The sequence below is a fragment of the Salvelinus alpinus genome, chromosome 7 (assembly GCF_045679555.1).
Source record: "Salvelinus alpinus chromosome 7, SLU_Salpinus.1, whole genome shotgun sequence".
Taxonomy (NCBI): Eukaryota; Metazoa; Chordata; class Actinopteri; order Salmoniformes; family Salmonidae; genus Salvelinus; species Salvelinus alpinus.
In genome coordinates this window covers 87150923-87166416 of record NC_092092.1, presented here as the reverse complement: position 1 = coordinate 87166416, position 15494 = coordinate 87150923, and the positions used below count along the sequence as shown (strand labels likewise).

At 42.4% G+C, this 15494-nt stretch overlaps 2 protein-coding genes across 2 annotated transcripts in view; one reads left to right on the top strand and one right to left on the bottom strand.

Moving 5' to 3' along the window:
• LOC139581811 (cis-aconitate decarboxylase-like) overlaps nt 1-15494 on the top strand; it is a 365755-nt gene that overhangs the window by 90988 nt on the left and 259273 nt on the right. The window lies entirely within an intron of this gene.
• LOC139581809 (L-proline trans-4-hydroxylase) overlaps nt 3261-15494 on the bottom strand; it is a 19258-nt gene continuing 7024 nt past the window's right edge. The window contains exons 4-7 of the mRNA XM_071411991.1: nt 14462-14553; nt 13447-13586; nt 12511-12615; nt 3261-5198 (exon numbers count right to left, since the gene is read on the bottom strand). Coding sequence (XP_071268092.1) covers nt 5121-5198; nt 12511-12615; nt 13447-13586; nt 14462-14553 — 415 coding nt within the window. The 3' untranslated portion in view covers nt 3261-5120. The remainder of the gene's footprint in view (nt 5199-12510; nt 12616-13446; nt 13587-14461; nt 14554-15494) is intronic.

Genomic DNA, 15494 nt, shown 5'->3' with positions numbered 1-15494 from the left:
AAAACTATACCGCTCCCGCGTCTAGCAAGGACTCCTTCCCCTGAAGGCCCAACTTCCTGCCTTTATCCTAACACACTTACCACAGTACAATGAATGGGCAAGAGGGGGGGCCAAACACTAAGTTACACTAACAACAAATGAATACATCTCAATCAGGTAAATATAAATTATAAAGGACCTAATATGTCATCATATACATTAATATTTACATATATTTACATAAATGTACATGGAGCTCAGTATGTCCTGTCTTTTATACAAATATGTCCACTTCGGCTCTAACACTAAGTGTATGTAGTGTAGTAAGCTATTAGTAGCCCGTGTGCCTCACCCTAATAATTTGGTCTATTTTCACCAACACGTTACTGCAAACACATCGTTTGTGGCCGGTGTGTGCTTGTTTGCCAACTTTTTTGGACAGCTTTTGACAGTGCTTCTGATAGTAGTGGTGGCGCCTGGCACATGCAAATTCAGCACACACAACATTCTATAATAGAATTGTGTTATTTGACGTGTCAATGTGCCTCACCTTAATAATTTAGTCTACTTACACCTCTTAATTTCAAATACAGCTCTAACTTGGTGGTGCACATGTAGCCTATAGCCTGTTTTAGAGAAATGTCATCATTGAATATTGTAAGAGCTTTCATTTTCTGTTTAAATGCCCCCTTTATTTATCCTACGGTTCTGACTTGGTGTACAGGGAGAACACTGTCAGAATGGCCCATGTTCTGAATTCTGTCCCTGTACATTTCAAAAGTGCTGAACAAATAGTTATATTGACTACGTCCGTCCAACCCTGTGCAACTCTTTCATGGACTTTCTGACAGGCTGCCCCCAGGTGGTGAAGGTAGGAAACAACATCTCCACCCCACTGATCCTCAACACTGGGGCCCGACAAGGGTGCGTTCCCAGCCCTCTCCTGTACTCCCTGTTCACCCACGACTGCGTGGCCATGCACGCTTCCAACTCAATTATCAAGTTTGCAGACGACACTACAGTGGTAGGCTTGATTACCTACAACAATGACAGCCGTCAAGGAGGAGGTGAGGGCCCTCGGAGTGTGGTGTCAGGAAAATAACCTCCCACTCAACGTCAACAAAACACAGGAGATGATCATGGGCTTCAGGAAACAGCATAGGGAGCACCCCCCCCCCTCCATTCACACACAGTAGTGGAGGTAGAACGTTTTGAGTTCCTCGGTGTACACATCACAGACAAACTGAATTGGTCCACCCACACACAGCGTGGTGAAGAAGGTGCAACAGCACCTCATCAACCTCAGGAGGCTGAAGAAATTCGTCTTCACCTAAAACACTCACAAACTTCTACAGATGAGAGCATCCTGTCGGGCTGTATCACCGCCTGGTACGGCAACTGCTCCGCCCACAACTGTAAGGCTCTCCAGAGGGTAGTGAGGTCTGCACAACGCATCACCGGGGGCAAACTACCTGCCCTCCAGGACACCTACACCACCCGATGTCACAGGAAGGCCAAAAAGATCATCAAGGACAACAACCACCCGAGCCACTGCCTGTTCACCCCGGTATCATCCAGAAGGCGAGGTCAGTACAGGTGAATCAAAGCTGGGACCGAGAGACTGAAAAACAGCTTTTATCTCAAGGCCATCAGACTGTTAAACAGCCATCACTAACACAGAGAGGCTGCTGCCAACATACAGACTCAAATCTCTGTTATTAAGTCCATTTATTTAAGCGAACAAAGGTATCACTAGTCACTAAATAACGCCACTATAATAACATTTACATACCCTACATTACCCATCTCATATGTATATACTGTACTCTATATCATCTACTGCATCTTGCCTATGCCGCACATCCATCGCTCATTCATATATTTATATGTACATCTTATTCATCACTTTACATTTGTGTGTATAAGGTAGGAGTTGTGGAATTGTTAGGTTACTAGTGAGATATTACTACACTGTCGGAACTAGAAGCACAAGCATTTACACACTACACACTCATTAACATCTGCTAACCATGTGTATGTGACAAATAAAATGTGCTTTGATTTGATTTGTCATGGAAAGAGCAGGTGTTCTTAATATTTTGTCTACTCAGTGTATGTGATGTATTGTCATCAAGGGTTACTTTTTATTGATAACATTTGCCTACATTAGGAAGTCCCTTGGTGAAATCCACAGGACTGAACATTAGGAAATCCAACATCCATGTCTCTATCACTGACACATACAGATCAATGCTACAATTCACTGGAAAAGGCACACCGGGAAATTATACTGGAGGTGTGCCTTATTGGGGGCGTGGCTTTCAAATTGTTATTTTTGGCCACCCGTGAGAGGCAGTGTTGTAACAATTTAACTGGTCTATGCTTGTCTGCTAATGTCTGCTGCCAGGTCTGATGTTTTAAATGTTTACATAAGAGCATGTAGCAATGAAGACTTGTAAGTGTAGTTTGTAATGTCCTTAACCCAACATTGACCTTGTCAAGAAATACAGACCTCTTGGTGTACTGGTTAGAACTACTACATGAGGTGTTATTGCATAACACTGACAAAGTGTAACAGCATCTGCACTGAGTACAGTGTTAATTTAACACTCAAAAGTTTGGACCGTATAGACACTGGCCCAATGTTAAATGTAACACTGTTAGTGTTGATGTGAAACCTTTATTTAACTAGGCGAGTCAGTTAAGAACAAATTCTTATTTACAATGACGGCCTACACCGGCCAAACGCGGACGATGCTGAGCCAATTGTGCGCCGCACTATGGGACTCCTAATCACGGCTGGTTGTGATACAGCAATGCCTTAGACCGCTGCGCCATTCGGGAGCCCGTTGATTTAACACGGAATCATTTGTTGTGCGCTTATATTGTACTGTCACTAATTTTGATGATATTTATTTTTGTTATAAGAAATTTGAAAACTTTAGTAAGTTGTTTATCATTTCATTGTTACTATATTTAGAAATCATTTCCATCATGTCAAGCCCTATTGCCCCAGTTTTGTTGAATCTGAAATCTATGATTTTCATAATATTTGTACAATGTACATCAGCAATTTCTAACTATTTTTTACCAGTAAGTGAATTTCCAGACCTTTCTAAAGCTATGCAGCATTACCCGTTATTGTTTGTAGCCTACTCATGAAAAATAATGATGTTTTGGAATGTTATCTAGGCAGAAATCTACATTTTGCCCTTTCATTCAACTGAAAAATAGTTGGTTGTGACTTACAAAGTAAGGCCCAACAAGTTCCACAGAGATGCCAGTGTATAGTGAGATGGTTTATTCAACAGGTAAATCACAAGAAGACACATTAAGATCTAATATAGCATGACGTCCCAGATACATTAGTTTACATGTTCATACAGCATTCCATTTGTCCTCCAGTCACATGTTATACATGTTATTATTATCATTATCAATGCTCTAAAATAACAGGGCAGCTCAGGTCAGCTTCAGAGTGGCTTGCCTTTTGGTTCACTGTACAGAAACAGGAGATGGACTCATGCCCTATGGGCCATTCTGGTTCACTGTACAGAAACAGGAGATGGACTCCTGCCCTATGGGCCATTCTGGTTCACGCTATAGAAACAGGAGATGGACTCCTGCCCTATGGGCCGTTCTGGTTCACTGTACAGAAACAGGAGATGGACTCCTGCCCTTTGGCCCGTTCTGGTTCACGCTATAGAAACAGGAGATGGACTCCAGTCCAACCCAGCCCGACCCAGATACTGTGAGCTCCAACAGTATTGGGACAGTGAAACATGCTGTGTTGTTCTGGCTCTGTACTCCAGCATTTTGAATGTCCGGTTCTAAACACTTCTACCTGGATGTTACCATGACTACATATAGTCCTGAATGAATAGTGAATAATGATGAGGGTGAAAGTTAGATGCACACATCATACCCCGAAAACATGCTAACCTCTCACCATTACAATAACAGGGGAGGTTAGCATTTTATATCCACAAGACATGCTAATCTCTCACCATTACAATAACAGGGGAGGTTAGCATTTTATATCATACCCCCAAGACATGCTAACCTCTCACCATTACAATAACAGGGGAGTTTAGCATTTTATATCCACAAGACATGCTAATCTCTCACCATTACAATAACAGGGGAGGTTATCAACAAATGCAAATCCAACAAAAACAATCAACAAATGCAAATCCAACAAGTTAGTAGAGTCACAAGCTTGAAATCGTCAATGCATGCTATTAACATGGGACCAAATACTAAACGTTTGATACATACAAGTGAATTTGTACCAGTACTTTTGGTCTCCTAAAATGGAGGGACTATGTACAAAAAAGTGCTGTCATTTTTAAACCACTCTTCCGATATGGAAGAAAATACCCTCAAATCAAAGCAGACAGTCTTCCCTTCATCCTCAAAGTCATTGCATCATTTAAAATCTGAAGTGCTGGACTACAGAGACAAAACAACAAAACGTGTCACTGTACCAATACTGTTGGAGCTCACAGTATAAATTCACAAGTTAGCAAAAGTGAAATAGTGGCGGCACAGCAGTAAGTCATCAAGGTGAACACAGCAGTAAGTCATCAAGGTGAACACAGCAGTAAGTCATCAAGGTGAACACAGCAGTAAGTCATCAAGGTGAACACAGCAGTAAGTCATCAAGGTGAACACAGCAGTAAGTCATCAAGGTGAACACAGCAGTAAGTCATCAAGGTGACCACAGCAGTAAGTCATCAAGGTGAACACAGCAGTAAGTCATCAAGGTGAACACAGCAGTAAGTCATCAAGGTGAACACAGCAGTAAGTCATCAAGGTGAACACAGCAGTAAGTCATCAAGGTGAACACAGCAGTAAGTCATCAAGGTGAACACAGCAGTAAGTCATCAAGGTGACCACAGCAGTAAGTCATCAAGGTGACCACAGCAGTAAGTCATCAAGGTGAACACAGCAGTAAGTCATCAAGGTGAACACAGCAGTAAGTCATCAAGGTGAACACAGCAGTAAGTCATCAAGGTGAACACAGCAGTAAGTCATCAAGGTGAACACAGCATCATTAGGATCCTCTAAGTAGCAGACAGTAATACAGTAATGCGATCAGTATGGATATGGTTGTAGTTGTGGTGTAATGCTCATCATAGCTAGGTGGAGAAGTGACTGAACTGGTCTGATCCACTGGCCATCACTGTAGCATGGAAACGTCTGGGGCGGTCTGGGTCCTGCAGAGAGAGAGACAGAAACACAGAGGTCACGTATTCATTGAGTCTGATCTCTGCACTTGCACTGGAATTGAGTTTCCATCTCTTTCCAAAGACATAACAAGGGAACAGGCCTCCAATTAGACAGATAACCTTCAGAAAAAGAGAGGTCACCACAGTTGGCACCCATCCAGGCTCTGTACTTCCTTGCTTGTTCTCACTAAAGTAGTTCTCACCTGTATAGGGTAGAAGCAGGTAGAGACATATCTACAGTAGTTCTCACCTGTATAGGGTAGATACAGGTAGAGACATATCTACAGTAGTTCTCACCTGTATAGGGTAGATACAGGTAGAGATATATCTACAGTAGTTCTCACCTGTATAGGGTAGATACAGGTAGAGACATATCTACAGTAGTTCTCACCTGTATAGGGTAGATACAGGTAGAGACATATCTACAGTAGTTCTCACCTGTATAGGGTAGATACAGGTAGAGACATATCTACAGTAGTTCTCACCTGTATAGGGTAGAAGCAGGTAGAGATATATCTACAGTAGTTCTCACCTGTATAGGGTAGATACAGGTAGAGACATATCTACAGTAGTTCTCACCTGTATAGGGTAGGAGCAGGTAGAGACATATCTACAGTAGCTCTCACCTGTATAGGGTAGGAGCAGGTAGAGACATATCTACAGTAGTTCTCACCTGTATAGGGTAGATACAGGTAGAGACATATCTACAGTAGTTCTCACCTGTATAGGGTAGATACAGGTAGAGATATATCTACAGTAGTTCTCACCTGTATAGGGTAGATACAGGTAGAGACATATCTACAGTAGTTCTCACCTGTATAGGGTAGATACAGGTAGAGATATATCTACAGTAGTTCTCACCTGTATAGGGTAGATACAGGTAGAGACATATCTACAGTAGTTCTCACCTGTATAGGGTAGGAGCAGGTAGAGACATATCTACAGTAGTTCTCACCTGTATAGGGTAGATACAGGTAGAGACATATCTACAGTAGTTCTCACCTGTATAGGGTAGATACAGGTAGAGACATATCTACAGTAGTTCTCACCTGTATAGGGTAGATACAGGTAGAGACATATCTACAGTATCTCTCACCTGTATAAGGTAGATACAGGTAGAGACATATCTACAGTAGTTCTCACCTGTATAGGGTAGATACAGGTAGAGACATATCTACAGTAGTTCTCACCTGTATAGGGTAGATACAGGTAGAGACATATCTACAGTAGTTCTCACCTGTATAGGGTAGATACAGGTAGAGACATATCTACAGTAGTTCTCACCTGTATAGGGTAGATACAGGTAGAGACATATCTACAGTAGTTCTCACCTGTATAGGGTAGATACAGGTAGAGACATATCTACAGTAGTTCTCACCTGTATAGGGTAGATACAGGTAGAGACATATCTACAGTAGTTCTCACCTGTATAGGATAGATACAGGTAGAGACATATCTACAGTAGTTCTCACCTGTATAGGGTAGATACAGGTAGAGACATATCTACAGTAGTTCTCACCTGTATAGGGTAGATACAGGTAGAGACATATCTACAGTAGTTCTCACCTGTATAGGGTAGATACAGGTAGAGACATATCTACAGTAGTTCTCACCTGTATAGGGTAGATACAGGTAGAGACATATCTACAGTAGTTCTCACCTGTATAGGGTAGATACAGGTAGAGACATATCTACAGTAGTTCTCACCTGTATAGGGTAGATACAGGTAGAGACATATCTACAGTAGTTCTCACCTGTATAGGGTAGATACAGGTAGAGACATATCTACAGTAGTTCTCACCTGTATAGGATAGATACAGGTAGAGACATATCTACAGTAGTTCTCACCTGTATAGGGTAGATACAGGTAGAGACATATCTACAGTAGTTCTCACCTGTATAGGGTAGATACAGGTAGAGATATATCTACAGTAGTTCTCACCTGTATAGGGTAGATACAGGTAGAGACATATCTACAGTAGTTCTCACCTGTATAGGGTAGATACAGGTAGAGACATATCTACAGTAGTTCTCACCTGTATAGGGTAGATACAGGTAGAGACATATCTACAGTAGTTCTCACCTGTATAGGGTAGATACAGGTAGAGACATATCTACAGTAGTTCTCACCTGTATAGGGTAGATACAGGTAGAGACATATCTACAGTAGTTCTCACCTGTATAGGGTAGATACAGGTAGAGACATATCTACAGTAGTTCTCACCTGTATAGGGTAGGAGCAGGTAGAGACATATCTACAGTAGCTCTCACCTGTATAGGGTAGATACAGGTAGAGACATATCTACAGTAGTTCTCACCTGTATAGGGTAGATACAGGTAGAGACATATCTACAGTAATTCTCACCTGTATAGGGTAGGAGCAGGTAGAGACATATCTACAGTAGCTCTCACCTGTATAGGGTAGATACAGGTAGAGACATATCTACAGTAGTTCTCACCTGTATAGGGTAGATACAGGTAGAGACATATCTACAGTAGCTCTCACCTGTATAGGGTAGATACAGGTAGAGACATATCTACAGTAGTTCTCACCTGTATAGGGTAGATACAGGTAGAGACATATCTACAGTAATTCTCACCTGTATAGGGTAGATACAGGTAGAGACATATCTACAGTAATTCTCACCTGTATAGGGTAGGAGCAGGTAGAGACATATCTACAGTAATTCTCACCTGTATAGGGTAGATACAGGTAGAGATATATCTACAGTAGTTCTCACCTGTATAGGGTAGGAGCAGGTAGAGACATATCTACAGTAATTCTCACCTGTATAGGGTAGATACAGGTAGAGACATATCTACAGTAGTTCTCACCTGTATAGGGTAGATACAGGTAGAGACATATCTACAGTAATTCTCACCTGTATAGGGTAGGAGCAGGTAGAGACATATCTACAGTAATTCTCACCTGTATAGGGTAGATACAGGTAGAGACATATCTACAGTAGTTCTCACCTGTATAGGGTAGATACAGGTAGAGACATATCTACAGTAGTTCTCACCTGTATAGGGTAGATACAGGTAGAGACATATCTACAGTAGTTCTCACCTGTATAGGGTAGATACAGGTAGAGACATATCTACAGTAGTTCTCACCTGTATAGGGTAGATACAGGTAGAGACATATCTACAGTAGTTCTCACCTGTATAGGGTAGATACAGGTAGAGACATATCTACAGTAGCTCTCACCTATATAGGGTAGATACAGGTAGAGACATATCTACAGTAGTTCTCACCTGTATAGGGTAGGAGCAGGTAGAGACATATCTACAGTAGTTCTCACCTGTATAGGGTAGATACAGGTAGAGACATATCTACAGTAGTTCTCACCTGTATAGGGTAGATACAGGTAGAGACATATCTACAGTAGTTCTCACCTGTATAGGGTAGGAGCAGGTAGAGACATATCTACAGTAGTTCTCACCTGTATAGGGTAGATACAGGTAGAGACATATCTACAGTAGTTCTCACCTGTATAGGGTAGAAGCAGGTAGAGATATATCTACAGTAGTTCTCACCTGTATAGGGTAGATACAGGTAGAGACATATCTACAGTAGCTCTCACCTGTATAGGGTAGGAGCAGGTAGAGATATATCTACAGTAGTTCTCACCTGTATAGGGTAGATACAGGTAGAGATATATCTACAGTAGTTCTCACCTGTATAGGGTAGATACAGGTAGAGATATATCTACAGTAGTTCTCACCTGTATAGGGTAGATACAGGTAGAGACATATCTACAGTAGCTCTCACCTGTATAGGGTAGATACAGGTAGAGATATATCTACAGTAGTTCTCACCTGTATAGGGTAGATACAGGTAGAGATATATCTACAGTAGTTCTCACCTGTATAGGGTAGATACAGGTAGAGACATATCTACAGTAGTTCTCACCTGTATAGGGTAGATACAGGTAGAGATATATCTACAGTAGTTCTCACCTGTATAGGGTAGATACAGGTAGAGACATATCTACAGTAGTTCTCACCTGTATAGGGTAGATACAGGTAGAGACATATCTACAGTAGTTCTCACCTGTATAGGGTAGATACAGGTAGAGACATATCTACAGTAGTTCTCACCTGTATAGGGTAGGAGCAGGTAGAGACATATCTACAGTAGTTCTCACCTGTATAGGGTAGATACAGGTAGAGACATATCTACAGTAGCTCTCACCTGTATAGGGTAGATACAGGTAGAGACATATCTACAGTAGCTCTCACCTGTATAGGGTAGATACAGGTAGAGACATATCTACAGTAGTTCTCACCTGTATAGGGTAGATACAGGTAGAGACATATCTACAGTAGTTCTCACCTGTATAGGGTAGATACAGGTAGAGACATATCTACAGTAGTTCTCACCTGTATAGGGTAGATACAGGTAGAGACATATCTACAGTAATTCTCACCTGTATAGGGTAGATACAGGTAGAGACATATCTACAGTAGTTCTCACCTGTATAGGGTAGATACAGGTAGAGACATATCTACAGTAGTTCTCACCTGTATAGGGTAGATACAGGTAGAGACATATCTACAGTAGCTCTCACCTGTATAGGGTAGATACAGGTAGAGACATATCTACAGTAGTTCTCACCTATATAGGGTAGAAGCAGGTAGAGATATATCTACAGTAGTTCTCACCTATATAGGGTAGAAGCAGGTAGAGACATATCTACAGTAGTTCTCACCTATATAGGGTAGAAGCAGGTAGAGATATATCTACAGTAGTTCTCACCTATATAGGGTAGAAGCAGGTAGAGATATATCTACAGTAGTTCTCACCTATATAGGGTAGAAGCAGGTAGAGACATATCTACAGTAGTTCTCACCTGTATAGGGTAGATACAGGTAGAGACATATCTACAGTAGTTCTCACCTATATAGGGTAGAAGCAGGTAGAGATATATCTACAGTAGTTCTCACCTGTATAGGGTAGATACAGGTAGAGACATATCTACAGTAGCTCTCACCTGTATAGGGTAGGAGCAGGTAGAGATATATCTACAGTAGTTCTCACCTGTATAGGGTAGATACAGGTAGAGACATATCTACAGTAGTTCTCACCTGTATAGGATAGATACAGGTAGAGACATATCTACAGTAGTTCTCACCTGTATAGGGTAGGAGCAGGTAGAGATATATCTACAGTAGTTCTCACCTGTATAGGGTAGATACAGGTAGAGACATATCTACAGTAGTTCTCACCTGTATAGGGTAGATACAGGTAGAGACATATCTACAGTAGTTCTCACCTGTATAGGGTAGATACAGGTAGAGACATATCTACAGTAGTTCTCACCTGTATAGGGTAGATACAGGTAGAGACATATCTACAGTAGCTCTCACCTATATAGGGTAGATACAGGTAGAGACATATCTACAGTAGCTCTCACCTGTATAGGGTAGGAGCAGGTAGAGACATATCTACAGTAGCTCTCACCTATATAGGGTAGATACAGGTAGAGACATATCTACATTAGTTCTCACCTGTATAGGGTAGGAGCAGGTAGAGACATATCTACAGTAGTTCTCACCTGTATAGGGTAGGAGCAGGTAGAGACATATCTACAGTAGCTCTCACCTGTATAGGGTAGATACAGGTAGAGACATATCTACAGTAGTTCTCACCTGTATAGGGTAGATACAGGTAGAGACATATCTACAGTAGTTCTCACCTGTATAGGGTAGATACAGGTAGAGACATATCTACAGTAGCTCTCACCTGTATAGGGTAGATACAGGTAGAGACATATCTACAGTAGTTCTCACCTGTATAGGGTAGATACAGGTAGAGACATATCTACAGTAATTCTCACCTGTATAGGGTAGATACAGGTAGAGACATATCTACAGTAGTTCTCACCTGTATAGGATAGATACAGGTAGAGACATATCTACAGTAGTTCTCACCTGTATAGGGTAGATACAGGTAGAGACATATCTACAGTAGTTCTCACCTGTATAGGGTAGATACAGGTAGAGACATATCTACAGTAGCTCTCACCTGTATAGGATAGATACAGGTAGAGACATATCTACAGTAGTTCTCACCTGTATAGGGTAGATACAGGTAGAGACATATCTACAGTAGTTCTCACCTGTATAGGGTAGATACAGGTAGAGACATATCTACAGTAGTTCTCACCTGTATAGGGTAGATACAGGTAGAGACATATCTACAGTAGTTCTCACCTGTATAGGGTAGGCACAGGTAGAGACATATCTACAGTAGTTCTCACCTGTATAGGGTAGATACAGGTAGAGACATATCTACAGTAGTTCTCACCTGTATAGGGTAGATACAGGTAGAGACATATCTACAGTAATTCTCACCTGTATAGGGTAGATACAGGTAGAGACATATCTACAGTAGTTCTCACCTGTATAGGGTAGATACAGGTAGAGACATATCTACAGTAGTTCTCACCTGTATAGGGTAGGAGCAGGTAGAGATATATCTACAGTAGTTCTCACCTGTATAGGGTAGATACAGGTAGAGACATATCTACAGTAGTTCTCACCTGTATAGGGTAGATACAGGTAGAGACATATCTACAGTAGTTCTCACCTGTATAGGGTAGATACAGGTAGAGACATATCTACAGTAGTTCTCACCTGTATAGGGTAGGAGCAGGTAGAGACATATCTACAGTAATTCTCACCTGTATAGGGTAGGCACAGGTAGAGACATATCTACAGTAGTTCTCACCTGTATAGGGTAGATACAGGTAGAGACATATCTACAGTAGTTCTCACCTGTATAGGGTAGATACAGGTAGAGACATATCTACAGTAGTTCTCACCTGTATAGGGTAGATACAGGTAGAGACATATCTACAGTAGTTCTCACCTGTATAGGGTAGATACAGGTAGAGACATATCTACAGTAGTTCTCACCTGTATAGGGTAGATACAGGTAGAGACATATCTACAGTAGTTCTCACCTGTATAGGGTAGATACAGGTAGAGACATATCTACAGTAGCTCTCACCTGTATAGGGTAGATACAGGTAGAGACATATCTACAGTAGTTCTCACCTGTATAGGGTAGATACAGGTAGAGACATATCTACAGTAGCTCTCACCTGTATAGGGTAGATACAGGTAGAGACATATCTACAGTAGCTCTCACCTGTATAGGGTAGATACAGGTAGAGACATATCTACAGTAGCTCTCACCTGTATAGGGTAGATACAGGTAGAGACATATCTACAGTAGCTCTCACCTGTATAGGGTAGGAGCAGGTAAAGACATATCTACAGTAGTTCTCACCTGTATAGGGTAGGCACAGGTAGGGACGTATCGGATCACTAAGCCACAGCGTCTCTTCTGGGATGTGTTGGGGTCACTGGCGTGGACCAGGAATCCATCATGGATCTGATTGGGTTAACATCAACATCAAGTCACAATCCCAAATGGAAACTTAATTCTTATTCTTTGTACAGCACTATTAGTGAGAAACATAGTATAGTTGTAGAAGAATAGAGAAAGCCCAGTGTATTTTCCTGTATTACAGAATGTCCAGTAGGACTTTGGATGGGAAGCTCCCTGTAATACAGAATGTCCAGTAGGACTTGGGATGGGAAGCTCCCTGTAATACAGACTGTCCAGTAGGACTTGGGATGGGGAGCTCCCTGTAATACTTCATGTCCAGTAGGACTTGGGATGGGAAGCTCCCTGTAATACAGAATGTCCAGTAGGACTTGGGATGGGGAGCTCCCTGTAATACAGAATGTCCAGTAGGACTTGGGATGGGAAGCTCCCTGTAATACAGAATGTCCAGTAGGACTTGGGATGGGAAGCTCCCTGTAATACAGAATGTCCAGTAGGACTTGGGATGGGGAGCTCCCTGTAATACTTCATGTCCAGTAGGACTTGGGATGGGAAGCTCCCTGTAATACAGAATGTCCAGTAGGACTTGGGATGGGAAGCTCCCTGTATTACAGAATGTCCAGTAGGACTTGGGATGGGAAGCTCCCTGTAATACAGAATGTCCAGTAGGACTTGGGATGGGAAGCTCCCTGTATTACAGAATGTCCAGTAGGACTTGGGATGGGAAGCTCCCTGTAATACAGAATGTCCAGTAGGACTTGGGATGGGAAGCTCCCTGTAATACAGAATGTCCAGTAGGATGCTGACATTTGTTGTTATTAAAAATAAAAATGTGATCACAAAAATACCCCCCAGTAGTGGGACGGAGTGACTTACAGACATCTGCCCAGCCAGCAGGGGGCAGAGTAGAGCGCTGTCTGTTTGCACCAGCTCCTCAGGGATCTCCTGGTTGACTGACAGCATGTTGCCAGGGCGGGATGCGAGTTGGTGGGGCAGCATGCCAGAGCAGTGGCTTCCTGGAGTGGAGGGGGAGAGGAGGAGGAGAGGAGGAGAGGCAAGGGGAGAAGAGGAGAGGAGAGGAGGAGAGGAGGAGAGGAGGAGAGAAGGAGGAAGCGGGGAGGAGAGAAGAGGATAGGAAAGGAAAAGGAGGAGGTGTGGTGAGGGGAAGAATGGTGAAGAGAAGGGAAGGAGAGAGTAGGAGAGGAGGAGAGGAGTGGTGAGGAGAGGAGTGGTGAAGAGAAGGGAAGGAGAGAGGGGGAGAGGAGGAGAGGAGAGGAGTGGCGAGGAGAGGAGTGGTGAAGAGAGGGGAAGGAGAGAGGAGGAGAGGAGGAGAGGAGAGGAGTGGCGAGGAGAGGAGTGGTGAAGAGAGGGGAAGGAGAGAGTAGGAGAGGAGGAGAGGAGTGGTGAGGAGAGGAGTGGTGAAGAGAAGGGAAGGAGAGAGGGGGAGAGGAGGTGAGGAGAGGAGTGGCGAGGAGAGGAGTGGTGAAGAGAGGGGAAGGAGAGAGAAGGAGAGGAGGAGAGGAGGAGAGGAGTGGCGAGGAGAGGAGTGGTGAAGAGAAGGGAAGGAGAGAGGAGGAGAGCAGAGGGGAGGATGAAGAGGAGAGTAAAGGAGAGGAGAGGAGAGTGAACACTTTACTAACCACACAGACTGTAGTCGTCTGTATGTCTATGAAAGAACAGCTTATTACAGTCATTTACTGCAGTCATTTCATGCTAGAATGACAGAAAGGTTTTCAGAACATTAACTGAACCTGGATAAATGCAGCTACATATTTTGAGGAGACATTTAAGTATTTATTTATCTAGCTGTGGCACCAATTAGAACTGAACTGTCCGTTTCTGGAAACGAAATGATTTGGTGTGTTTTAGGTGGTCAGGGGAGCTGCAGTACCTGGGATGACCTTCAGGGCTCCATTTTCTGCCAGTGAGTCGTCTAGAGCCAGCCACACAGACAGGACTGGACCCCCAGCTATTCCCCAGTACCTGGAGGAATCAGACAGCTGCTGAGTAAATACTAGTTATTACTCAGAACGCTTACTCCATAACTGACTGGAGAAGTATAGTAGTTGTAGTCATAGTAGTAGTAGTAGTAGCAGTAGTAGTAGTAGTAGTAGTAGGACTGTAGTAGTAGGACAGGTATTGTGATAACAGTAGTAGTAGTAGTAGTAGTAGTACTGCAGTAGTAGTTGTAGTACTGTAGTAGTACTGTAGTACTGTAGACTGTAGTACTGTAGTACTGTAGTAGTAGTAGTAGTACTGTAGTACTGTAGTAGTAGTAGTCGTAGTAGTAGTAGTAGTGGTACTGTGGTACTGTAGTAGTAGGATAGGTATTGTGATAGCAGTAGTAGTAGTAGTAGTAGTAGTAGGACTGGTGTTGTGATAGTAGTAGTAGTAGTAGTAGTAGTAGTAGTAGTAGTAGTAGTAGTAGTGGTACTGTAGTAGTAGGACAGGTATTGTGATAGTAGTAGTAGTAGTAGTAGTAGTAGTAGTACTGCAGAAGTAGTTGTAGCACTGTAGTACTGTAGTAGTAGAACTGTAGTAGTAGTAGAAGTAGTAGTAGTAGTAGTAGTAGTAGTACTGTAGTAGTAGGACTGGCATTGTAGTAGTATTGTGGTAGTATTAGTAGTAGGAGTAGTAGGAGTGGTATTGTGGTAGTAGTAATAGTAGTAGTAGCAGCAGGAGTAGTATTGTGGTAGTAGTAGTATTATTGTAGTAGTATTGTGGTAGTGGTAGCTGTAGTATTGCAGTAGTAGTAGTAGTAGTAGTAGTAGTAGTAGTAGTAGTAGTAGTAGTAGTAGTAGTAGTGGTGGTGGTGTAGCAGTAGTAATATTGTAGTACTACTGTAGTAGTTGTGACAGTACTAGAAGCAGTATAGGTAGCGGTAGCAGTACAGTAGTAGTATTTTCCTATTTTTGAGGTACTTT